The sequence below is a fragment of the Polyodon spathula genome, chromosome 2 (assembly GCF_017654505.1).
Source record: "Polyodon spathula isolate WHYD16114869_AA chromosome 2, ASM1765450v1, whole genome shotgun sequence".
Lineage (NCBI taxonomy): Eukaryota > Metazoa > Chordata > Actinopteri > Acipenseriformes > Polyodontidae > Polyodon > Polyodon spathula.
The window spans coordinates 8,439,393-8,464,365 of NC_054535.1; the positions used below are offsets into that span (position 1 = coordinate 8,439,393).

At 38.5% G+C, this 24,973-nt stretch overlaps 1 protein-coding gene across 1 annotated transcript in view; it reads left to right on the forward strand.

Moving 5' to 3' along the window:
- The window catches only part of LOC121329781 (adhesion G protein-coupled receptor A3-like), a 51,019-nt gene extending 32,001 nt beyond the window's left edge, over positions 1-19,018 (forward strand). Inside the window, exons 5-20 of the mRNA XM_041275568.1 lie at positions 484-555; positions 2,281-2,352; positions 4,247-4,407; positions 4,684-4,897; positions 5,238-5,402; positions 7,214-7,415; positions 7,984-8,133; positions 12,549-12,710; positions 13,207-13,410; positions 13,497-13,704; positions 14,007-14,215; positions 14,537-14,661; positions 14,754-14,877; positions 15,690-15,835; positions 16,614-16,709; positions 17,352-19,018. Coding sequence (XP_041131502.1) covers positions 484-555; positions 2,281-2,352; positions 4,247-4,407; positions 4,684-4,897; positions 5,238-5,402; positions 7,214-7,415; positions 7,984-8,133; positions 12,549-12,710; positions 13,207-13,410; positions 13,497-13,704; positions 14,007-14,215; positions 14,537-14,661; positions 14,754-14,877; positions 15,690-15,835; positions 16,614-16,709; positions 17,352-18,636 — 3,595 coding nt within the window. The 3' untranslated portion in view covers positions 18,637-19,018. The remainder of the gene's footprint in view (positions 1-483; positions 556-2,280; positions 2,353-4,246; positions 4,408-4,683; positions 4,898-5,237; positions 5,403-7,213; positions 7,416-7,983; positions 8,134-12,548; positions 12,711-13,206; positions 13,411-13,496; positions 13,705-14,006; positions 14,216-14,536; positions 14,662-14,753; positions 14,878-15,689; positions 15,836-16,613; positions 16,710-17,351) is intronic.
- Positions 19,019-24,973: the final 5,955 nt, after the last annotated feature.

Here is a 24,973-nt window from a genome sequence, read left to right on the forward strand (position 1 = left end):
AAACGAAACTTAAAAGTAAGAATCTCAAAACCAAAATGTTGGTGATAAGAGTGGGGGGGGGGGAGCAAGCTATTGTCTCGTAACTTATAGGTTATAAGCAATAATGATACTGTAAAAAAAAAAGACTACTGTATATGTTAAATTATAAAGCTGATACGAGACCATTTTGGAGGTTATAAATATTCTTGAATATTTCAGTTGGCCTTGGTGTAGTTGGAATATTCTTTTTTATTAATTGAGAGGAAGTAGGGGTTCAAATTCTTTTTTTCATTAAACGATCAAACCATAAAACTTAGCTAAAACCAACCTACAGAAAATATAAACATAAGCAATATGATATTGGTATGTTTTGTAGACAGTCACTGTGAAACCCCAGAGGCCTATAAACCATTTTCCAAGTTCTGTTCTGTTATTGGGTTATGCGTCTTCAAAGGTAATACTTTCCAGTAAATGCTGTTTGCTAAACTTGTTTTTATCTTGCAGGGATTTGTCGAATAACAAAATTGGCTGCCTCAATGCAGACATGTTTAAAGGTCTCCAGAGTCTTCTCAGACTGTGAGTACAATTTTGATAACTTTAATAAAAAGCTTACATTTTCAAAATGGTCGTTTTAGACTACCCAATAACTGTTTTCTCCTGGCATCGTCTTCTGTATTTTAGCATAGACATTAGAGATCTGTAGAAGATTTCTAAGGTTGCTGTACTTGCTATATACCAGTACATATAAACATTGCCAGACTTTTTGGGGAAATTTTACAAAAACTGCATGTTGGTGGCAGGGCCCACGCACAGAAACTTGCTTTCAGTTCATTTTTTAAATTATCACGGCTAGGCATTCCATCTCGATTACAGCATACTTGGTCTGATTCTCGCACGCAAGCAGCTTCCTGCTAATGTGCAATACCAAATGCCCCACACCCTCTACCTCCTGGGAGAGATCCGTCCCTAGTCCTATGTCAGAGGCGTCAGTTTTTCTGCAGGATAAAATGTATGAATCAGGCCAAATTTACGCATTAATTTATTTCTGTTTTAGGGCCAATTTAAAAACTTGCCCTGTCAAATTTTTTAAACTTTCCTTTTTAATTTGGGGGTTGGAATTTTAGAAAAAAATGGCAGTTAAAGGTAAACAAGTATAATGTGGGAGGCTGCCCTTCTGCAGCCGACAAGAAGGGTTTCAGTCCATAGCGTTTGCTTCTCTCCCTTTTTATATACTGCACTGAAATCATGAAATTAACCTGATACTATGTTTTTTTGTTCCAATATTCCAAAATAAAAATACATTTTTTCATAATTTTGTATTCCATACAAAAAAATCACATTAACTAAACAAGAAAGCGAATGTCTCATATGTCTGCAGCAGATTATGTAAAGCAGTATCCAGCAGGAGTTGTACACAGATGGAGGTAATCTCTTCTGTACATCCTGCAACGTATCTGTAGATTTTTACCGAAAATTGTCTGTTGACAAGTATTTAAATTCAAATATTCACAGAAAGAGAAAGGCGGAAATCCCCCAGAGCAGTACCGCAACTGCCTTCCTTGCAAAGAAACAAAGAACGATGACTTCCACGTTCCAAAAGTCCACTGAAAACCATGAAGCACAAAACACATTACTTTTTGACCTGACAGAGGCGTTTGTTTGCACAAATATCCCTTTTGAAAAATTAGACAACCGAAAGTTACGTAAATTCTTCAGACTGGGTGTAGCAAATGGTGGAGTGAGTTCTTTACCAGCCTAGCTGAGACATGAATACTTACCTAATGTTGCAGAGTATCGCAAGCAGTAGATTATGGAATTGGTAAAAGTGTGGTTGCTTGTCAGTGGTCACTTACACATTGTATTTGATTTGCAAGGTCTAAATGGTGAACATGCATTTGCCATAGAACTAAAAGCTGTCCTTCAGGATACACTTTACCTTCAGGTTGTTAATTACAACACCGTTTCACAAGCTATTGTGCATAGGGCCCCCAAAATGTGGGTTAGCATAGGACCCCCTTGTCCTTTTTAATCTGGCCCTGCATATAAGCATAACATTTATTTATTTTTAAATTACATGTAAAAAGATGTTGAAGCAATTTCCATCCCATTACTATATAAAAGTTTATAGTGTTGTGGTTTTTCTTTTTTGTTTGGTTGGTTGGTTTTTTAAATGAACGGTCCTTGCAGGTATTTTAAATGACATTTACGTTTAAAGTGTTGGCTGCAAGGACCTTTGTCTGTATGGAAAATATGTTAATACCCAGCTGTTCGTTTCTTTCTCTCTCATGATTTTTTTTTCAGAAACCTTTCAGGAAATAAGTTTTCTTCTTTGACTCAAGGGACATTTGACAGTCTTGGCTCACTCAAGACTCTGTAAGTTACTTTTAGATTTATTAATCAGTCTTTTAAATGTGAATTATTTACTTTAATTATGCTTGTAACTTAAGGAAGCTGTTTTTCATATGCTACATTAATAGTTTTTTGGAAGCCTAAATCTGAAGTACTTTTTGTACTGTATAGTTTGAAGATGCAATGGAAACTCATGCTGTAGTTGCCACAGTATTTATTTTTTATCTATCTATCTATACATCTATCTATTTATCTATCTATGCATACACACACATACACAGCTCTGGAAAAAATTAAGAGACCACTGCAAAATTATCAGTTTCTCTGGTTTTACTATTTATAGGTATGTGTTTGGGTAAAATGAACATTTTTGTTTTATTCTATAAACTACTGACAACATTTCTCCCTAATTCCAAATAAAAATATTGTTATTTAGAGCATTTATTTGCAGAAAATGACAACTGGTCAAAATAACAAAAAAGATGCAGTGTTGTCAGACCTCGAATAGTGCAAAGAAAATAAGTTCAGATTCATTTTTAAACAACACAATACTAATGTTTTAACTTAGGAAGAGTTCAAAAATCAATATTTTGTGGAATAACCCTGATTTTCAAGCATAGCTTTCATGTGTCTTGGCATGCTCTCCACCAGTCTTTCACATTGATGTTGGGTGACTTTATGCCACTCCTGGCGCAAAAATTCAAGCAGCTCGGCTTTGTTTGATGGCTAGTGACCATCCATCTTCCTCTTAATCACATTCCAGAGGTTTTCAATGGGGTTCAGGTCTGGAGATTGGGCTGGCCATGACAGGGTATTGATCTGGTGGTCCTCCATCCACACCTTGATTGACCTGGCTGTGTGGCATGGAGCATTGTCCTGCTGAAAAAACCAATCCTCAGAGTTGGGGAACATTGTCAGAGCAGAAGGAAGCAAGTTTTCTTTCAGGACAACCTTTTACTTGGCTTGATTCATGCGCCCTTCAAAGACAAATCTGCCTGATTCCAGCCTTGCTGAAGCACCCCCAGATGAGTCAAATTTTCAGCTTTGCCCAACACCTGGTCGTCTAATGGTTAGACAGAGACCTAGAGAGGCCTACAAGCCACAGTGTCTCGCACCCACTGTGAAATGTGGTGGAGGATCGGTGATGATCTGGGGGTGCTTCAGCAAGGCTGGAATCGGGCAGATTTGTCTTTGTGAAGGAAACATGAATCAAGCCAATTACAAGGTTGTCCTGAAAGAAAACTTGCTTCCTTCTGCTCTGACAATGTTCCACAACTCTGAGGATTGGTTTTTCCAGCAGGACAATGCTCCATGCCACACAGCCAGGTCAATCAAGGTGTGGATGGAGGACCACCAGATCAATACCCTGTCATGGCCAGCCCAATCTCCAGACCTGAACCCCATTAAAAACCTCTGGAATGTGATTAAGAGGAAGATGGATGGTCACTAGCCATCAAACAAAGCCGAGCTGCTTGAATTTTTGCGCCAGGAGTGGCATAAAGTCACCCAACATCAATGTGAAAGACTGGTGGAGAGCATGCCAAGACGCTTGAAAATCAGGGTTATTCCACCAAATATTGCTTTCTGAACTCTTCCTAAGTTAAAAACATTAGTATTGTGTTGTTTAAAAATGAATCTGAACTTATTTTCTTTGCATTATTCGAGGTCTGACAATACTGCATCTTTTTTGTTATTTTGACCAGTTGTCATTTTCTGCAAATAAATGCTCTAAATGACAATATTTTTATTTGGAATTTGGGAGAAATGTTGTCAGTAGTTTATAGAATAAAACAAAAATGTTCATTTTACCCAAACACATACCTATAAATAGTAAAACCATAGAAACTAATCATTTTGCAGTGGTCTCAGTTTTTTCCAGAGCTGTATATATACTTGAATTTTTTTTCTTCCCTTGCAGAGAGTTCCAGACACCGTTCCTGCTCTGTGACTGCAATCTGCTTTGGTTGATACGATGGCTGAAGGAGAGAAATGTATCTGTGCGTGAAAGCAGGTGTTCCTACCCAAGGTCCCTACAGGGCCAGCTAGTGACTGACATCAAACCAGAGCTCTTGACGTGTGGTAGGAGATGATTCACTTTCATAGCATTGATGGAGGCATTGAGTTACGTGTAACTGGATACCCTCTATTACGTGTCTGATTTAAAGCTCATGAGAAAGTAGACCTCTCCTTTTTTTTTTTTTTTTTTTTTTTTTTTTTAATGCTGTGCCAACTTAATTTGTGTAACTCGAATTCATCCTAACTATTTCAATGGTACTGTGTCATGTTTTGTGGTTACATTTCTGTTGGTGCGCATCCAATTAAACTGTTCTTCTCTCGGATTTTGAATCTTTCTAGATGCTCCCCTTGAGTTACCATCTTTCCAGATGACCCCCTCTCATCGACAGATAGTGTTTGAGGGTGACAGCCTCCCATTCCAATGCAAGGCTTCCTATATCGATCAGGATATGCAGGTGCTGTGGTATCAAGATGGCAAAATGGTGGAACCAAATGCGACCCAGGGCATTTTCATCAAAAAGAGCATGGTTCAGAACTGCTCCTTGATTGAAAGGTATCAGTTAACAAATTGTTATTTTGGGAAATGTATGCTTGGATTGAATATGTACCCCAAGCAACATTTATATTGAACCTGTAGCTTGCTCTCACACCTGAGCATCATGTCTGCAAGGTGCTGGCTTTTTAGAATAACCTTGCAAATGCAGTTCTGCCTGCGGTGCAGTAACTGGCAAGCACTTTTTTTGTATAGTATTTATTACATGTTAATCCAGTTGAGAACATGATTGATGTCTAATGATGAGAGAGAGAGAGAGAACAGAACAGCAAATGCATGTGCAATTTCATGGTTGAAAAATTGTTCCTCGCCATTATTTTAAATACTAATTTCATTGCAGTGAACTGACCATTTCCAATATCCAGAGTGGCTCAACTGGGAATTGGGAGTGCCGCGTGCGGACAAGTCGTGGCAACAACACAAGGACGGTTCACATTGTAGTGTTGGAAAGCTCAGCTCAGTACTGTCCCCTGGAGAAGGTGGTTAACAACAAGGGGAATTTTAGGTCAGTACCAGCAGGCAGCTGCTGCTTCTGAAAAATCATCTGTTTGTATCTCCTGCCCTGTGTTCGTCACATGAAAGTTACTCAGAAACATGATGACAGTTCACATGCTCCTTATTACACCAAATTAGATTGAGAGAAGATGGACCCTGCTGTAACAAATGGCAAGCAATACACATTATTAAAAACTCTCCAAACTGCTGCTAGTATTTCTGAAACCTGATTAAGTAGGATAAAGCATTTTTAGTCTTATACACCTTTCAAATACATGAAACTATGTCATTCTCCAACAGAAAACAAGAGACTAAAAGCTTAACCCACTGTTAGGTAACATGATTGCCAGCATACTCTTCCTGGAACAGGGCCCAGTCTAGATTAAGTTATGCAAAAAACCTTGCTTAAATTGTATTTGCATTAGGCTGAAGCATTAAAAAACACCCAGCTTCATCATTCTACAGATGACCCACTCAGTTAAATTTGCTGTGAATGGGTACCTTGTCTAATATCTGAAGTGTCTTGATATGCTGGGTAAAACGCTGATTAAATCAAATCCTGACATTCCAAGTTCACAAAGAGTAAAACTTGACATAAATGTGTAAATATTAAGTTTACTTTTTTAGTTTCCTTCTCTTAGGTGGTAGGAGTGGGGTATTTTTGTCACCAGGGTTTTGATTACTAAAAGAGTAGAAAAATGAAGGCACTGCATGTTTTAAAATTACATACTAACTAACCAGCTTCCCTGTCATGCTTGATATGTGTTTGTTTATAGCAAGCCAGGATCTTGACTTGAATTGTTTAAACAGTTAAGCTGATCTTTGTTTCAAAGAAATCCAACTGTGTTTAAATAGGCCATGTTTAGAGTTCCTCAGCTCAATCTTATAAGAAGCAATGACCCTATTTAATAAAACAATGAAATACTGATTTAAATTAAAACACCTTTTCTGTGTTTTTCTGATAGAGCTGTGGAACAGATTAAATGTTCTAAAGACACTTTTCAAAAGTACTCTGTGAGCCCTTTTGCTGATCTTTGCTCAGCACCACAGTGACCCCTGCTGGAAATAGCAAGGCTTTGCTTTTTAAAGTTGTTTTTTTTTTTAATGGTTGATACGGAGAGGGTCAACACTTCAGTATAAGGTAGAGCAAGTCACTGCACCAGCTTTTTATAGCTTTTATTAGGATGATGTCTAGTGAATGTTCTGCTACACCATGTGGAAAATTAAAAAAATCCTCCTTTTACATGCCATTAGGCATGGTCTCTGTAGGGGTATGACTTGGAACTGCATTATTGTCAGTGCAGTGTAAAACCTTTGCTAAGTGTTTGGATTTTGTGAAGAACACCTGTTGGTTCCAAATAGGAGCTTATTAATAAGCTGCTGCATTTTCTTTAAGCAGAGAGTGAATCTGGGAGGTGGTAAGTACCAAATCTCTTCACACCATAAATAACATACCTGTGTTTTGGGAAATCCTTTAAAAAGTGTAAGACTATCTAAGCCCCTGCCTGAAAAGTGGGAATCTAAAAAGTCCCTTCAGTCATAACTGTTTTTTTACAAACTAAAACACGACCAACAATATTGTCACCTATTGACAACTTCAATGTAGTTTTTAAATATTTGAAATGTATAAACCTTCCAGGAAAGGTCTAAAGTACTTCACTCCGCAGCACACCGCTGTAGCATTTATAGAAACGATAACTCCATGATATACAAGTAACGTATATCTATACCCAATATACTGTGTAAAGATACTGGAAGAGAGCTCCAGTATGCCTCTCAATGGTATAACAAATACAAAATAAAAATGCTACTTCCTTACAGGTGGCCAAGGACTCTCTCAGGCATCACTGCGTACCACCTGTGTGCCCGCTATTCTGCAGGCAGTGGGATTTTCCCTGGTGGGTATCCTGATGAGAGGAGGGCCTGGCGCCGATGTGACCGTGGTGGATTTTGGGCAGAAGAAGACTACTCCCGGTGTCAGTATGAAAATGATGTCACCCGTGTGTTGTACATAATTAACCAGGTAAACAACTATATTTTGAAGCTAACAAATGTGCAGTTTTAAAAGAAACACCGGTATTTTCATTTTAACACATAGTAACATGATGTCTGTTATTACTAAACGTTGGAGATGTCTTGCACTTCCTGGTTCATGTCATATGGTGGGTGAATTTGTCCCTACCAGTTCATAGCTTTTCATCTGCTTCCCCTATTGACTGACATCCTTTCAACCAGCAACAAGCTCTGACCCAGAATACTGCTGGGTAAAATAACCAAAGTAAACAAGCAACAGGCCTTTTAGAAGGCAAGACAAACAAACTGATGATGTGTTTTAACCCAGTGTAGTGTCACTGTGTAAGGAGACCTGTTGGAATTACTGATGTGTATGTCTGTATGCTGGAGCTGTTCAAGAGCGTTTTTTTTTTTTTCTTGTTGCAAATCATTATTTCTAGGAATTCTTGGCTCTCCCCAAACATATTTTCCTTTTGTGTTATGTAAACATCTTCTAAAACATATTCCTTTTTTATATAGTCATCAGATTTTGTGAGCATAAATTCAACAATGAACTTCAAACCACTGTCTTTCTGCAGATGCCTCTGAACCTCACAAATGCAGTCACAACTGCACGGCAGCTACTGGCTTATACTGTGGAAGCAGCAAACTTCTCTGACAAGATGGACGTCATCTTTGTGGCTGAGATGATTGAAAAGTTTGGAAGATTCGCAGAGAAGTATAAAGAGGTATGTGTCAACATTTTTCAGATACTAGTTGCACGATTTTATTTCCCTCGGAATGTACTATGTAACTGTTTAAGTAAACTTAAATTACAATTCTGGATCTATTAAATTATATAAATAGTCACGGAGTGTTCACCTTGTCATCAATATCCAAACAGTTACCCATTCCATGCAATTGCAAAGGATGATAGTCCCTCTAATATTTTATTACCCGTTCTGTGACATATGTGTTCAGTAAAAAATTCATGCTGTCAGTTATAGTAAAAGATAAAATACATCTGGCATTCAACTGTCATAAAATATTAGATTAATAGTCCTTGCACTGTATACATAACACATCGCATCATGAAGCTATCATTACACATCTGGGTAATGTTTTATATTATGTGCAATTGATTACCATTCAATTTTTCCTTGTTACTTTCCATTAACATTTAAGTCAGAGAAACTATATTTTCAATTAAAAACATGTAAACAATGGGAAATTACTTGGTTTCAAGGGTAACAAAACCTAATGTAAATGGACGTGATATGCAGTTGCATTTTCAGTCGACATTTGGTTAACATGTAGCAAGAAACCAGCTGTTGCATATTTATTAAATATTAATTTGCAATTGCATATATATTTAATATTAATTTGTGCAGCGCAATATAACGCGTTACCCAAATCTGCGCTAACTATAATGCCGTAGCCCCATTTCTGTATCTATTTCAATGAGTAAAGGGATTTTCTTTTTAAAAATCATATACCTTTTTTATTTTATTTTTTGGTGCAACAACCTAGAATGTGTGCCTCTATTAATGCAATCTAGGTCTCAGCATCAAAAAAATCTTCTTGTAATGACAGTTCCATCACCCAATTAAACAAATGACACAGGGACCGAAGGATAATGTACTTCAACCGATAACCACAGCAATTGTTTCTCTGTGTCTGCTTTTAATCTGCAAGATAGGTAACTGGTATGTTCTAGCCCAAACAAGTGTCCTAGGAGCCAGAGAAAGTGAACGGAAATTAGGGTATTTTTCCCCATCTCAATTACGCCACCTGTGATTTACTGTTGCTTCATGCATTTCCTTTCAGTTCTAGAAATGGTTTTCTAAAACAGTCCAGGCTCATTTGTTCTCCATTACTTGAAAGAACTGGCACACCAGATAATTACCTGCTGCTCTGGTGGTCTCCAATGAAACTGATGTGATAAATCTAGGGTCCTCTATGTGACAGCTGCTGTATGCAGTCTGCATACGCTGAGCTGCTGGATGACAGCTGCAGAAACAAACAAGGCAGCAGCCAGATCAATGATAGAATTTTGCTTCTGAATCAAAGAAAGTGTTGCAATTTTCATATTTAACCCTTAGCGGTCCATTTATTCAGCACCTGTCAGATGCTTGGTCCAGTTTATTTTCACATGCGCTGTTCATTTTGTACGCGCTATTTAAAAGTTTAATTTTATTGAAACCGGTTTAAAAGGCACTGCATATGAACAGGACACTCAGTACTGCATCTCCAGCCCCACCCCACCCCAACCCTTGTTCGCTGTATTTGTCACATACCTCTTTATAGTCGTGCATACTGATAAATCAACTCCTGAGTACTCCGTTTTATCACCAAACTCCTCAATAATGCAATCCAAGTCTTTGTTAATTACATAGTCATTCATATGTAATTAGTTCATAGCCCTGTTTTGTTTGTTTGTTTTGTTTTTTTTCTCTCAATCCATGGTTTAAAACCCACCTCCTGGTATCCTTCATATTAGATAAATTTCTCCATCACTAACTGGGTTGCACCAGATTCTCTCAGTGTGCATATGAGACACAGACTGTCGGCGTCCCAGCTAATAATTGTGTTGAGATGGACCTGCTGCTGATGGAAATGAACAGGACTGATTTCACATTGTGTTAAACTCCCAGTCAAAGTGGCAGTAGACCCCCAATTGTTCTAAACAACTGATTGCCTGCTTTGAAATTAATGTCTCGGCTGCTGGCTCCAGCTTGTAGCTGTTTCAGTTTACTGCAGTATGTGATTGTGATTGACAAAAGTGCACGTTTTCCAGCTGTGGACTTTTGATGAAATTCTGTTTAGGGACTTGATAGCAAAAACTACCACATCATTCATAGTTTTTAAACCTTCAATCTGAAATAAGAAGTTGAATAATTAAGTTGAAGTAATAGGAAACTAAGTCAAGTAGACAAACCATTGTGGGCTGTTAAACTTTTGGATTGGGTGTGTCCTGATGTTTATCTAGCTTCAAGTAGAAGTGTCAACCCCAGCAAGTAACAAATGTTTCTTTGTGTACAGCTATGGACAAAAGTTCGTTATCACTTAGAATTTTAGGATTGAAACATAGTAAAAAATAAATAACTATAAACCTAATTTTAGGTATTTAACATAATGTAAACAAAGAAACTACACAAGTCTATCAGTAGCCACAATAGTACAGTATTTCATGTTAGTTTGTAATGTCAGAGTTTTTCATTAAATGTTAACCTTCTGTGGTATTCATTTTTTCATACACCACAGATTGGAACTGCTATTCAGTTTTCTGTGCTGAATATCGGATTCTTCCTATTCCATTCAATCAAGACCTGATCCTTGCTTTCATAGTCAATGCAAGGGACTCTCTCCATCTGGCTCCAGGCACAATCAAATCATACATCTCCAGGATCCAGTATCACTGTTACTTAATGGCAGTCTCTCCCCTACATTTGTTGTCTCTTCCAGTAGTGCATCTGACACTAAGAGGAATCATAAAAAGCATAGCCCCAACTTCCCCATCATGGCTACCTATACCTATACCCTTCTGACATTTTATCCACTTCAATTTAAATCTTTCAAAAAGGCTCCTTTCAGTGATCTCATGGAGACAATTTGTCTAACCGCTTTCTTCACATTTCTCGGATGTGCAGATGGTTCCTGAATCCCATTTCATCACCCTACTTTGCACCTCCAAGATGGATCAGCTTTGTCAAGGCCAGCATACAGCTGTCAATGGTTAACTCTCTCCTCTTTGCACTTACAGCTCCATGTTTAGGTACCTCGCTTGTAGAAAACCAGTCCTCCCATCAGACTGTCTGTTTGTGAATTCTTCCTGTACAGTAGTATCAAACATTGCTTGTCTTCTCTTCTGGCCTCCCTGATCTCCAAAGCAGGCCTTCCGCCCCAGTTCTAAACCCCTTATTCCTTCAGGATCGAGGCAGCAACAACAGCGTCCAAGGCCAGAGTCAACCAGTACCTCAGAGTTTGGGTGTCCAGCAAGAAAAACAGTGTTTCATAATTTCTCACCCATTTGAGAGGTGTAGCAATGAGATCTTCTGAGTTTTAGCATCACAATTAAATCTTCACTCTGTTAGTTTGTAATCCACAAGGGAGAGACAAGCATGGTAATGCAGGTACGCAGTGGCAGTGTAGTGACTCATAAAAGCATGCTCGGTGAAACAGAGAGAGTCTTCTCTCTGAACTAAATGAACCTGATGTTAGCTGAACTTTTTCTTTTCATGTACAAATACACAAACTATTAATAAAGAAAAATAACAAACAAGTGTCAGTGAGCAAGCCTCAAAGCTAGGCAGTCCCTCCCAGCAGACCTGCAGTTGCGTTTAGTACTGTGTGTGAACTTGCCTGTCGCACTGAGTGCATGCCTGCTCAGTGCCCCCCTGGGTCGTAAACCCTGCTAGGTACGTAACCACACACCGACCATGACTTTTGCAAACATTTGAAGGTTTGCTGATGGGGGGGGGGGGGGGGGGGGGGGGTTGGTTGGTTTGGCTTTTTTTTTTTTTTTTTTTTTTTTTTGGTTTGTTTAATCTTGTATTGGTCAACTTGAGCAAATCCGGCATCTTTCAGCAGCTTATTCCTTACTTCAAACACAAGCGCAGTTCTTTCTTCCTACTGTCCTCTCCGGACTTGGCCTACCATGTGCTTGGAGCTCAAAGGCCCAACTAACCTTTCTATATTACCTCCTTTCAGATCCTTGAGGGAGACTGTCTGCCTCTAATTTAATTTATTCTGTCCTTTATTTCAGGTTTGCATCCGCTGTGTACTCCTTCCTCGAGGGACGCTGTGCCAAGCTCCTTTTCATTGAACAAGACAGCCCCTTTTCTTTACTAATAATTGTTCTCATAGCCCAGGCTCCCATCAGCAGTCTGCCAGAAGCCGTAATAGTAGTATAGTATTTCATGTTTGAAATACCAATTTTTTAAAAATTTGTCAGTTTTTTTATTACGTACAGAATATGGGGAAAACTACAAAGTGGTATGTCATTCAGTATGTTAACATAACATTATTCAGCAGGTTTCATTCGACCATTAAGAGAATTTAGTTAATTCTATAGGGCGATGCAGACTTTTAGCCATTGCTGTATTTGAGTTAATCTACTTCAGAGGTGCAAACCTTGCCTCTTACAGTGCTTGTTGTTTTTCAGCTTGGAGACGTTATGGTAGACATTGCTAGTAACATCATGCTGGCAGACGAGAGAGTGCTGTGGATGGCTCAGAGGGAGGCTAAGGCTTGTACCAGGATAGTGGAGTGCTTGCAGAGGATCGCCAGTTATCGACTGGCAAGTGGGGCTCAGGGTTATTCCACGGTAGGAAAAGATTTACATTTTAGCGTTGACCTTGACTTTAGTGGCAAAAGTCACAGCTATTGATATAGTATTTAATCACAAATTGCTCATTGATTTGATTATAAAGTGTTTTGACATGACTCGTGAATATTTTAGTTACTACTTTCAGCATGATTTTAATTGTTAAGCTACACAATAAAACAAATGCAGAATATACACTGGTATGTGCATTTTTCCTGTTTTTTCCGACCTCATACAGAGCTACATTTTAATGCAGATGATTTATGTTCATGTAATTCTGTGGTAGTTAAAATTCAAACGGCTGTATCCAAATGTTTTATTAGCCAAAAATCAGTATACAGTTTTACATTTGTTTTGATTAATCTTATGGTGTTATAGAAAATATGTCATTTGTATTCTACACAGGGTGTGTAATATATTAGAAGAAATATTGTCTTAAACATCTTTGACTGTTAAGTCTGTGTGTGATGATTTATTTTTTATTTTTTAAATATAGTATTCTCCAAACATTGCCCTGGAAGCGTATGTGATCAAGTCCAGCAGTTTCACTGGGATGACCTGCACTGTGTTCCAGAAAGTCACTGGAGGAGACCGGACAGGTCTCGGGGAATTTGGAAGAAGAGATCCAGAGATTAACCTTGACAAACAGCTCAGCTTTAAGTGCAATGTCACCAACACACTATCCAGCCTGGCACTCAAGGTAGGCATGCAGCATTGAAATGGCCTGTGCTTTTATTTCTGTACACATGTGCACAAATCTATCAAGAATTCTTTCAATTATTTCAGAATACAATTGTGGAAGCCTCTGTGCAGCTGCCCTCAACTCTGTTCTCCCAACAAGCCGATTCAGGTCAGGCAGAGGATGCCATTTACAAACTGCAGCTCATTGCCTTTAGAAATGGTAAACTGTTTCCAGCTACGGGGAATTCAACAGCACTGGCTGACCATGGCAAGAGGAGAACAGTGGCAACCCCTGTTATCCTGACAAAGATAGGTAGGTTTGGTTCATTACCTGAATTACTTTTGCATTATATCTCTTGTAACTTAGGAACCAGGCTGCTAAAAATTGATCTGTACATACATGTTTATCCTTGACTATCAGTGTTTTTATAGTTGAGTTGTGTAGTGTCTTCAAATATGAATTCCAGTGGGTATCTTGCTTTAGCTGTATTCATCAATGAAGTACCAGACTCCTGAAGGAAATACCTGTAGGATTGTGTACTTTCTTTGGACTCGCATTCAATAGTAGCACTCTTTTCTACTGTGCACTGATGTTTATTATTGCCTCCTCATCAGATGGTCATGATATGAAGAACCTGAGGAAGCCTATCAACGTGACCCTGCGGCGCATTGCACATGGAATGGATGCTGTGGCAGCAAATTGGAATTTCAGCTTGCTCAATGGACAGGGAGGCTGGGAATCTGATGGTTGCACAATTCTCTACTCGGATGACAACTTTACCACTATTCAGTGCAATTCCCTCTGTAATTATGCAGTACTAATGGTAAGCAGGTTATTGCAATAAGGTAGAAATAAATAGTATAGAGTAACTATAAAACAAGTTAGACTTGCACCCATTATTGGAGACAAATGGTTAGGCATTGCTTTTTCTTTATTCTTGCATACAGTGCATCTGTTAGTAGGGTAGGGAGAGCCTCATAGGTTTTAATGTATAATTCTTAAATGCATTTAATAAAATGCCCTAAATAAGAGAGAAGTGGTTCACTGTGTATGCTGATTTTGTTTATTACGTGACTTTGCAGTAAGTGTTTTTAACTTATCATGTAAAAATGATACCACATGCAGTCTTTTATTTTATTTTTAGGATTTGACAGGGGTCGAATATTTCACTCAGCCTTCTGACCTTCTCCACCCAGTCATCTACGCTACTGCTGTCATACTGCTTCTGTGCCTCCTGGTTATAATTGTCAGCTACCTTTACCATCACAGGTAAAGGGCAGACCAAGACAAACATATTGTTGAGGTAGTGTTTTATTCTAAAAGGTTTTTTTGACATTCTCTTGTGTTTTTCCTCCTTCTAGTTTGATCAGGATAAGCCGCAAGAGCTGGCACATGCTTGTCAATCTCTGTGCTCATATATTCCTGACGTGTGTCGTGTTTGTCGGAGGTGTCAATCAGACCAGGAACATTAGTGTCTGCCAAGCTGTGAGTTGTCGTGTTTTTACTTTGTTATTGGAATGTTTGGAAGATTGGAATGATTTAACACTCTGCTTAAATGCCATTATATTGTTAATGACTTTCACACAAGGAAAAAAGAGCTGAAACCTATTCTTGTGTGAAATATTCTTTTGCAGCATCTTTTGTTTACATTCTTTTTTTAATGGCACTTAATTGCCAGTTGTTGCTATGGACACAAATCAGCAAACTTAAACAAGGAAGTGTATATTCCATATACAGGACTATTTAAACTCTGGCAAATAATTTCTGATGTCCCTAAAATATTAAAATGCTTTCAGTATCAAGGGATACGTTTTCCACTCTGACTGCATTCCATCTATTTTTAACTCTCTTTTTTAAATTAGCAATAAAGATTTGGCCCAGTTTCTGCTAGTAATACAAGCTGTATTTTGACAGTCACCCAGTATATCATCTCACTGTCAAAGTGAGCAACAGCACTGGTGATTTAGGTGAATTTCCATTAGTGGATGAGAAGGAAATGTGATTTGAAACATTATTTTAAATGTATCTCAGTAAGGAGGCTGGACAGAGGTCCTATTGTAAGTGACTCTGCAGCAGCAGTTGTGATGCATAGTTCACCCGCTAGTCTTCTAAGTTGCTTTGATTTAAAAGCTTCTAAACAAACAATTAAAAAAAAAAAAAAAAAATTGTTTTGGTAGGTATTTTCAAGTGGAAAACAATGACAATAATTCTGAAGTGTGTGTGTGTGTTTTGTGTTTGTTTTTAATTTTTTCCTCCCATTGGGCTTTAGTTAAGTGTATCATATGTTTTTAATACAGGTTGGTATTATCCTGCACTACTCTACTCTGGCCACTCTCCTGTGGGTGGGGGTGACCGCACGGAATATCTACAAGCAGGTGACGAGGAAGGCCAAGCAGTGTGAAGATCTGGAGGAGCCGCCCCCCCCTCCACGGCCCATGCTTAGGTAAGGGTGAGGAATACTAGACTGCAGTACAAACAGTATTCTGTACAAGTATCTGATTTAAGTTTACCTGAAATTCAAAAAATGTGCGGAATTTCAGACTAGAATAATGACATGTTGGTATGTTAAATGTAACTTGCCTTGATGGTAACTTTTTTAAATCTTAGAGTAGATTTTCAAAGCAGCCACATGGTGGTAGTAATGCCACTTTCCAAGAAGCCTTGTTGAGTTCAGAATGCAAAAAAAACGAGATCAAGTAGAAAAGCAGGAACCCCTGGTAAGGACTTCAGGCCCTTGTTGTAGCAAGTGAAAAACGTTGCTTATGAAAGTAGCAATCAAGATCTTTGTACCATTAAGTTTCTAAATCTTGCATTTCCACCTTATGATAATGTAGGTACCTATGGGTAGATGAATCTTTGAAACTGAAAGTGCACAATTAAAGGGATTAACTAAAAGTAGAAAACAAATTCTCAGCCGAAACCGGTCAAACGCCAGTCACAAACATTTTTCCAACGTGAACTTGCTGTTGTGCCCTTTATTTATTTTTGCTTCGGTTCCCTTTCAATTCGAAGACGACCACCACTACATTAGGTATGGGATATCTACCTGAAGGGCAGGAATATCCAATACCTAATATAGTGGTGGTCGTCTTCTCTTTCAGGGAACCAGGGTTACGGTAAGTAACCTAACGATTCTGTGGGTAATTGTCATGCTGGCATAATATAAAGGTTTCTAGCTAAACACACTCTCAACTCATCTGATTTAACTTTTTAACCCACAGATTCTACCTGATTGGAGGGGGTATCCCAGTTATTGTCTGTGGAATAACAGCAGCAGCCAATATAAAGAATTATGGGAGCCAAGTGACTGCACCATTGTAAGTAGTAGCGCATCTGTTTTGGTGCAAAACCAAACCCTTTTTGAAAGAACAATGTGACACTACTTATTATTCCCCATGCTAGGATATACAGCCGTGTGCAGATGTATTGGAACACCCCTTTGGTTCTGTAGTTTTGATTTACACAAGTATCAGTGTGGTGGTATATGGAGTTACCTAATATATTTTTTACATGTGTATATAGAATGTAAATGTTGGTTTACTTTTTGCATGATACCGATGGCTCATGTTTTGTATTTATAGCTGTGGAGGGGTCTACATGGATAGATAGGCTATAAAACAAATGTCTACTGTGTTGCAGTACTTACTTGGATTTCTCATTCTGTTACAGCTGAAAACATCTAAAACTTCAACTTTTTCAGGATCAGTCTAGTAGGCAGCTTTTATTGAGTGGGTTAACCCCAAGAGTAGTTTCAGTATTTTCAAAGTTGTTCATATATATATATATATATATATATATATATATATATATATATATATATATATATATATATATATATATATATATATATATAAAAATGTTATTTTCATAATTTTTTTTGTGTTTTGTTTTTTTTTTGAAAGTATGAAATGTTTAGACCTGCTCTCCTTTTTAAGCAATGGTTTTGTTTGCTGTTATAGCTGTTGGATGGCATGGGAGCCCAGCCTAGGAGCATTTTATGGACCAGCAGGCTTCATCATCTTCATAAACTGCATCTACTTCCTTAGCATCTTCATCCAGTTAAAGAGACACCCAGAAAAAAAGTACGAGTTGAAGGAGCCAGCTGAGGAACAGCAGCGGCTAGCGACAAATGAGCATGGGGAGACTAACCTCACGGATTCCCTGTCCCAAGGGAATGACTCTGTTGTGTCTGTCTCGACTCTAGAGAATGAGCACACGTTTCAAGCCCAGCTTCTTGGGGCCAGCTTGACCCTTCTTCTGTTTGTTGCCTTATGGTTTTTCGGAGCTCTGTCAGTCTCACTGGATTTTCCCATGGAGCTCGTCTTCAGCTGCCTCTTTGGGCTGGTAGCATTGGGTCTCGGTGCCTTTTTAGTAGCCCATCACTGCGTTAACAGAGAAGATGTCCGCCGTTACTGGATAGCTGCCTGTTGTCCTGGAAGGAGCACATACTCCATGCAGGTCAATGTCCAGCCCACAGATTCCAGTAACAGCAATGGGGATGCCCCCAAGTGCACCAACAGCAGCGCTGAGTCGTCCTGCACAAACAAAAGTGCATCAAGCATTAAAAATTCCTCCCAGGCCTGCAAGCTAACAAATTTGCAGGCTGAGGCAGCTCAATGCAAGCCGAATCCCGTGCCCAGCAACACAGCCGCTCAGCTGGACAACAGCTTGACAGAGCACTCAGCAGACAATGACATCAAAATGCACATGGCTCCCATTGAGGTGCAGTTCCGGCCCAATGGGCATCCAGGCAAGCACCATAAAAACAGAACTCGAGCCCACAGAGCTAGCAGGCTCACAGTGTTAAGAGAGTATGCACATGACGTTCCCACAAGTGTGGATGGCAGCGTGCAGAACGGCTTCCCAAAGAATCGCCAAAGCAACTATGATAGTCATACAAGGAGCCGAAGAGCTGCCTTCCTGGCTGCATACAGGGAACGACATCAAAGTCAGTACCAGCAAGACAGCAGTGATGCTAGCACAACATTGCCTAGATACAGCAGAAGTACTGACAAGGGGGGAGGTGTTGGCAGATGTGGAAAAGGTGGAATCTCCAGCAGCAGCAAGGACAGCTTAAAACAACCTATTATGGTTGAACTTGACAGCCAGCAAAAGTCATATGGCCTAAACCTGGCCAGTCAAAATGGACTACTAAAAGACAGTGGGCAGGATGTGTCGTTAATAAATACAGATAACACTGGCAATATAAGGACTGGATTATGGAAACATGAAACTACTGTGTAGTGACCATACCCTTTTTAATTATGAACCCACTCACCTTTCTGAACAAAGAGACATTCCTTTAAGCGATGGACATCTTTTTTTTTTTAAAGGGTTGCAGTTGTCTGAAAATATTATTAAAATGGTAAAGACTACAAAATAATTAGATTTGTGAAGATGTCTAAAGAAAAAATATTATACATTGTTGTTATCCCACATGATTGCAAGAGGACACATTTATTACAGTTCTGTAAATGGTTTATTTTTATATCCTTTAATTCTGTTATACTATACGGTGCTTGCATTTTGTAATTTTGTATGTAAAGCTGCATGACTTGTGGTGTTGCCCCTTGAATTTACCATGGGCAGGTCATTATTTTACATAATAAATGGAATGTCTCTCAAATAGGTTGTTTTTTTTTTTTTTTAAGGGTAGTGCACAAAAGTCTGCTCTGCTACAAAAATATCCCTACGGAGATGCAGCACAAGGGTCATCAGCAAAATTCTATTCGAATCTTTTAAAATGTACATCAACTTTTGTGTGTGTAATAATAATGTGTGTTTAACACAATAGAAAAAAAAAACGTGCAACTGATTAGTGCAAGTTATGATTGCGCTGTGGCTGGTTATGATTAAAACAGAATGAAGATACAGGTTTGTATTCTATTTGTGTCCTTTCTCTTGCTTCCTGTACAAGAGTGAAAATGTGTTCCCTTTCAAAGCTGCTCAGCAAGCCTGTGATGCAGTCATGACCCCCCCCGCACCAGGGCACAAAAGAACTTGTGCTCACAGATCTCTGCACCATTTTTCCTTTCAAGACTAACCTGATCACAGAGCCTTGTTCAGATAAGTAAGAAGCATAAGTAAGGCTTCTTAGTCGACCCTTGCAACACAGGCATAGAGGTGAACGTTGCCCCTCAATATTTTCACCCTAGTTATTGTTACTGGGGTTCCGAAGATTGCACAGTTCTTGGTTATTTGTACTTTTGCTACAGATCTCTCATTGTTTTCTCATTGACTTTGATTGGTAAAGTTATCTGTCAATCAAATTTGGTAGACATGGCACTGTTAACTGGCCATTTACATTAGTTCAACCAATGAAAAATCTAAATGATGAGGCCAAGCAAACAACTGAACAGGTATTCACTTTAATCACAAAGTAAGCAATTGTTGTTTACTATACTAAGTGGTGGCATTCTGATAGATGAAGTAAGTGTTGCACAGTTTTTATTCTTTGGACAATTAGTCAGTTTAAGTTAAATAAAGCAATCGGGGTTAAGTCAGGGAAAATATAATTTTAAAGGAGACTAGAAAATCTTACCTTTTTGCATTACTTGAGAATGATGTACCTGGTACATTCAATACCTGTATTTAGTACCACCAAGACTGGGACAAACATGATTAAATATATATTCCAATTTAATAATGTGTGTAAAGAGTTCACCTGGACTACTTTAGCTTAATTGGGACGTGTAGTTTTTCCTTATAATGAAACTAGCCTTTAGTAACTGCCATTTCCTAGACAGATTTGATCAAACAGCTGTCTGTGCATCATTCATGGGGTTTCCATGCAAGGTGTTTTTGTTTGTTGTTTTTTGGGTTTCTTTTTAAACTCGAGACATTTACACGAGAAATGTCTCATGTAAAATGCTTTTTTGGATTTCCATTCGCTTAGTTTAAATAAACAGGCTTTTCACCTGACGTCATTCAAATGAATGGGAAAGGTGGAGGTTGATATGTAAATTAGCTGTGTGTAAAGTACTCGTTGTTGCTAGATTACTAGTGAAAATGTGGCTTCCATGCGCAGAGAACTGGTACACAAGTGATTCTACTGCTGTAATAAAGCAAAATACCTTGTGCCTGGTTAATGTGTTTTACTGCTCTTGCCCAAATGGTTTATCAAATGTCATTTAATTGGGTGTCATGTTGTTAGTAGTGAATACTGTTTCAACTAATTTATCTATTCAGGCAATACAGCAGGGGATCAGGTGATGCTGCGTGTACTACCCTGGCTTTGATTTAGAAACCATACTGTCTGGGCGGCTGACTGCTGCTGAGGAAGCGTTCAACACCACGCTTGGGCAAATACGGGTAGTGGGCACTTGAAAGGAAGGTGGCGGATACTGATGAATTGGACTGAAGTGCAGCATTTAGTTCATTTTCAAAATTGGCGCTGCCTGCTGTGAGACAAACAGGGAAGGTTGCCAAGTCTCACGAGAGAAAAGCAAGACTGCCTTTCAATACAAGCCCAAAACAAGGGAACCCATGTTAGAGTATGGGTGTTTATGCAAGTTCCAACCAGCGACTCTCAAAAACAAGCCCAATTCTGCTTATTATAAGCGGACTTGGCAACTGTGAAGGTTACCAATTGGACAGGAGCAATCTGAGGAATCTCGTGCTGGCCAGAGATACTCTCCTTTTAAAGTGTGTTGGATTTACTGTCAAATATTAATGATGCAAACAAATGAAACAGTCAATAAGTTAATTTGCAATTTTATGTGGTCAGTTCTGAGAGAGCATCGGCAACTTGTTGGATGTTTTGTTTTGCTGTTTTGGCGATCGAGCTGGCTCATGACATCCAGTTCACCAACTATATTTACTAACATGGAGGGCAGACACGCATTGTCTCTGGACATAGCTGCGATCAAAAAAAAAAAAAAAGGATGGGAATTAATTAGACATTTAAGCAGCGAGGGTATTCTCAAACAGCTGCATCCATACTATAACAAAGGTATAACGCAGTTCATGGTAAGTGCTTTTATACAGAACTGTAAACCCACAAGAGGTACACAACATGACAGACCAGACACAACAAAAAACAATAATAAAAAAAAGCCGCCTGCATTATTATTAAGGTGAACTACACCACTGCTAACCATAAAATTCCCATCAGCAACTTACTTTCTTGCCGTCTTGGAATCCACAGTAACAATTGTAGTTAATAAACACACTCATTAATATTTGCACGTGAAATGCGAGTTTCCATGCGAAACTGGGCGTTTTTTCCCACATGTTTCATCATTTACATGAGTAAATGAGATTTATCCTATGCCTCTGACCGTTTTTTTTTGGCCACAAACCTGATTTACCCGTGTAATTCTCCGAAACATGCACGCACATCGCCATTTCATGTGTAAATTGAACTGCATAGTAACCCCATGAGTGTTATCTGGTTGGCTTGCTTATCCCTGTTGGGATCAGACCTGATTGAAAACTGAATGTGGTTTCCTCAGCACTTTTTAAGCTTTGGTGCATCTTTTGTGCTGATGCTAGTAATTTTAAGCATTAGGAGCATAACAATTAAAATGTATGAGATGCAACTTTGGCTGTGATACAAGCCTGTTAAGAAATGCGCCAACATGTTCAAAAAAAAAAAAAAAAAAAAGCAGAATTCTATCTCAAATTACATTTGGATGGAGCAAAATTAGTCAATAAAAATAGATATGTATGCTAACCCATTCCTACAGATATAATCTATTACTAACAGACATGGAGGTCAGCCTTATAAATGGTGGACTAGTGGAGTATTAAAAACACCTTTTATGGTTCCATCCTTAGAGAATTTCAATCTGAGAAAGTTTGAACCCTCGCATGGCTGCGTCCCTTGCCATTGTGCTGCAACTTCTCTGCGTTCGTTTTTGAAGAGAGGCCAAAATACTGTGATGAATCCTCTTGGCAGAGAATATTTGTTTTGAGTTCTTCATTGAAAGACCTTGGCATATCTTAAGTCTCGGAGGCTTTGCCACCAACCTTCTATTTATTTTTTGTTTTGAATGAGTTAAACTGTTTAGTGGGAACTGCTCAGGTAGCAGGTTACAAGACGCATAGAACTTGATCCTGTACATTTACTTCCTCCTGCTTTTCCAGCAGTGGGATAGAATTACATGTGAGATATTCCACTGTTCTTACTCCTTCTGTACCTTGCAACTGTTCCTGCAAATGAGATAGAATAACATTACAGGTATATATGTCTAATCCAGGTGTGGCCAACCTTTCAGCCAAGAGCCAAGGAAATAAAATGTACAGTGACAACCACAAACTTTAAAAAGTCCTTAATTTAGCATTTCAGATACTTTTTTTACTACAGTTACTATCAAACACACACACACTATTAAATGAAGCTGACCTTTATTTTTTCTAGTATATGTGTAATATTGATATCCAAACAAATACATTTTCACTATATATAAAAGCATAGTTTTGTTTTTGTTTCTTATTTGGGTGAGTAGCTAACTATCGTTTATTTTCTTATACCACATACAGGCAGGATCTGTACTCGGTGTGACTTTTGGCATTCTTTACTACGCACATTGTTCTGGATGCAGCTGTAGTCCAATGTCACTATTGGATACGTTCTACCATGTGATATGAGACCTGCTGGTCTGAAATTTGCTTTTGCAGTTGATTGTTGTTTTGAACATAGGATAGCAATAACATCCCTAAGGCAAGTTTTCACAAACTCACCTTCAGAGTAGGGTTTTTTGGTTGCATGCGCAATGTTCGAGGACACTTGTTAGGAGTAGTCTAGAGTCGTGGTCTCAGATTGTTTGGCAAATTTGATCAACATTTGCATCTGTTTATCCTTTTGCTTTTTACCAACAACAGTAAAACGGGTACATCTTAATCGGCTCTGATGTGAAAATGAAATACCAACTTTCAGATAAAACTCAAAAGATGTATTCATGAACATAATATCTTAACATTTGCCTAGCAGAAGCACCATATTTAAATAGAAATTAGCACATATAAGGCATGACTATAGTGGCGGTTCTTGTATGTAGTGAAATAACACTGCAGATTTGAAGACTTAAAATGTGACATAAAGACAAGTGCCCAGTTGCATAACACCTAAAGTGAAATTCCCCCCTTAGTTTTCCCAAATATGGTATGGCAGCATTTCTGGAAATTGAAGAGGACAGAGCCACATTAGCAGAAGGATTTGCAGAGAGAAAATCCTTTGATAAAACATATGATGAGCAATTAATAACAAACTATTGATTTGACCGAAATCCTGTCTTTTTAAATGTCTGTATAAGGCTGGAAGCAGATTAACAACACCAGACAAGAAGAAATCATGTATTGCTCCCTGTTCTTCAAAGACAGTGGTAGCATTTCGTTTTTTCACAACTGGTGGCTTTTTATTACTATAAAAATGTACTTAAAAAAAAAAAAAAAAACATTTGGCCGGTTGCATTACATCTTAAGTGAGATTAGTGGTTAATTCTGCTGCTAAATACAAGATACTGCTCGATCTCATTTTTGTTGAAAACACAGCCATGCAAATTGCTGTAATGTAATGTTGTTGAAGCCGACACCCTGGGATCCTTCAAGAAGCTGCTTGATGAGATTTTGGGATCAATAAGCTACTAACAACCAAACGAGCAAGATGGGCCGAATGGCCTCCTCTCGTTTGTAAACTTTCTTATGTTCTTAATTGTTTAAACAAATGTTGTGTACATTTTTTGTAGGTTTACCTGTTTTTTGTGATGCTCTTCTGAAATCAGTGTGTGTGTGTGTATACACACACACACACACTGAACAAAAATATAAAGACAACATGCAACAATTTCAAAGATTTTACTCGTTACAGTTCATATAACGAAATCAGTCAATTGAAATAAATTCATTAGGCCCTAATCTATGGATTTCACATGACTGGGAATACAGATATGCATCTGTTGGTCACAGATACGTAAAAAAAAAAAAAAAAAAAGGTAGAGGCGTGGAGCAGAAAAATAATAGTATCTGGTGTGACCACCATTTGCCTCATGCAGCGCAACACAACTCCTTTGTATAGAGTTGATCAGGCTGTTGATTGTGGCCTGTGAAAAGTTGTCCCACTCCTCTTCAATGGTTGTGCGAAGTTGCTGGATATTGGCGGGAACTGGAACACACTGGAACATTATGTTTTTCCTCCTCTATCCAGTTTGGGTTGATTTTATTTTTTTTTTTTTTTTTTTTTTATCAACCACTGTAGTTTTCCCTAATTGCCCAAATGTTGCCTGCAGAAAGGATTTACAGAGTTCAGTAAGCTAGTTGCCTATTGGTTGAAATCTTAAATAGTCCATGCAAACTTAAGTGTTTTCTCTTAGCTAAGGAGTGCGGTTAAGATGTTTTGTGCAACACCCTTAAGTTTTTCCCTTAGCTAAGTGAAAAATATACCTAAGTGTCACACTTAAATACTTAAGATGTTTTATGCTACTGGGCACTGGCAAATAAGGCACAGGAGTTTTCCATTGCATTCAGCGAAAAAATTCATTACTCTCCCACTTCGGTAAGAAGGTTCGATATTCATCTTCAGATTTTCTTTTTCGCTATTTTTTTTTTTTTCCTGCCATTATGAACAAAACAGAAGCTGGTC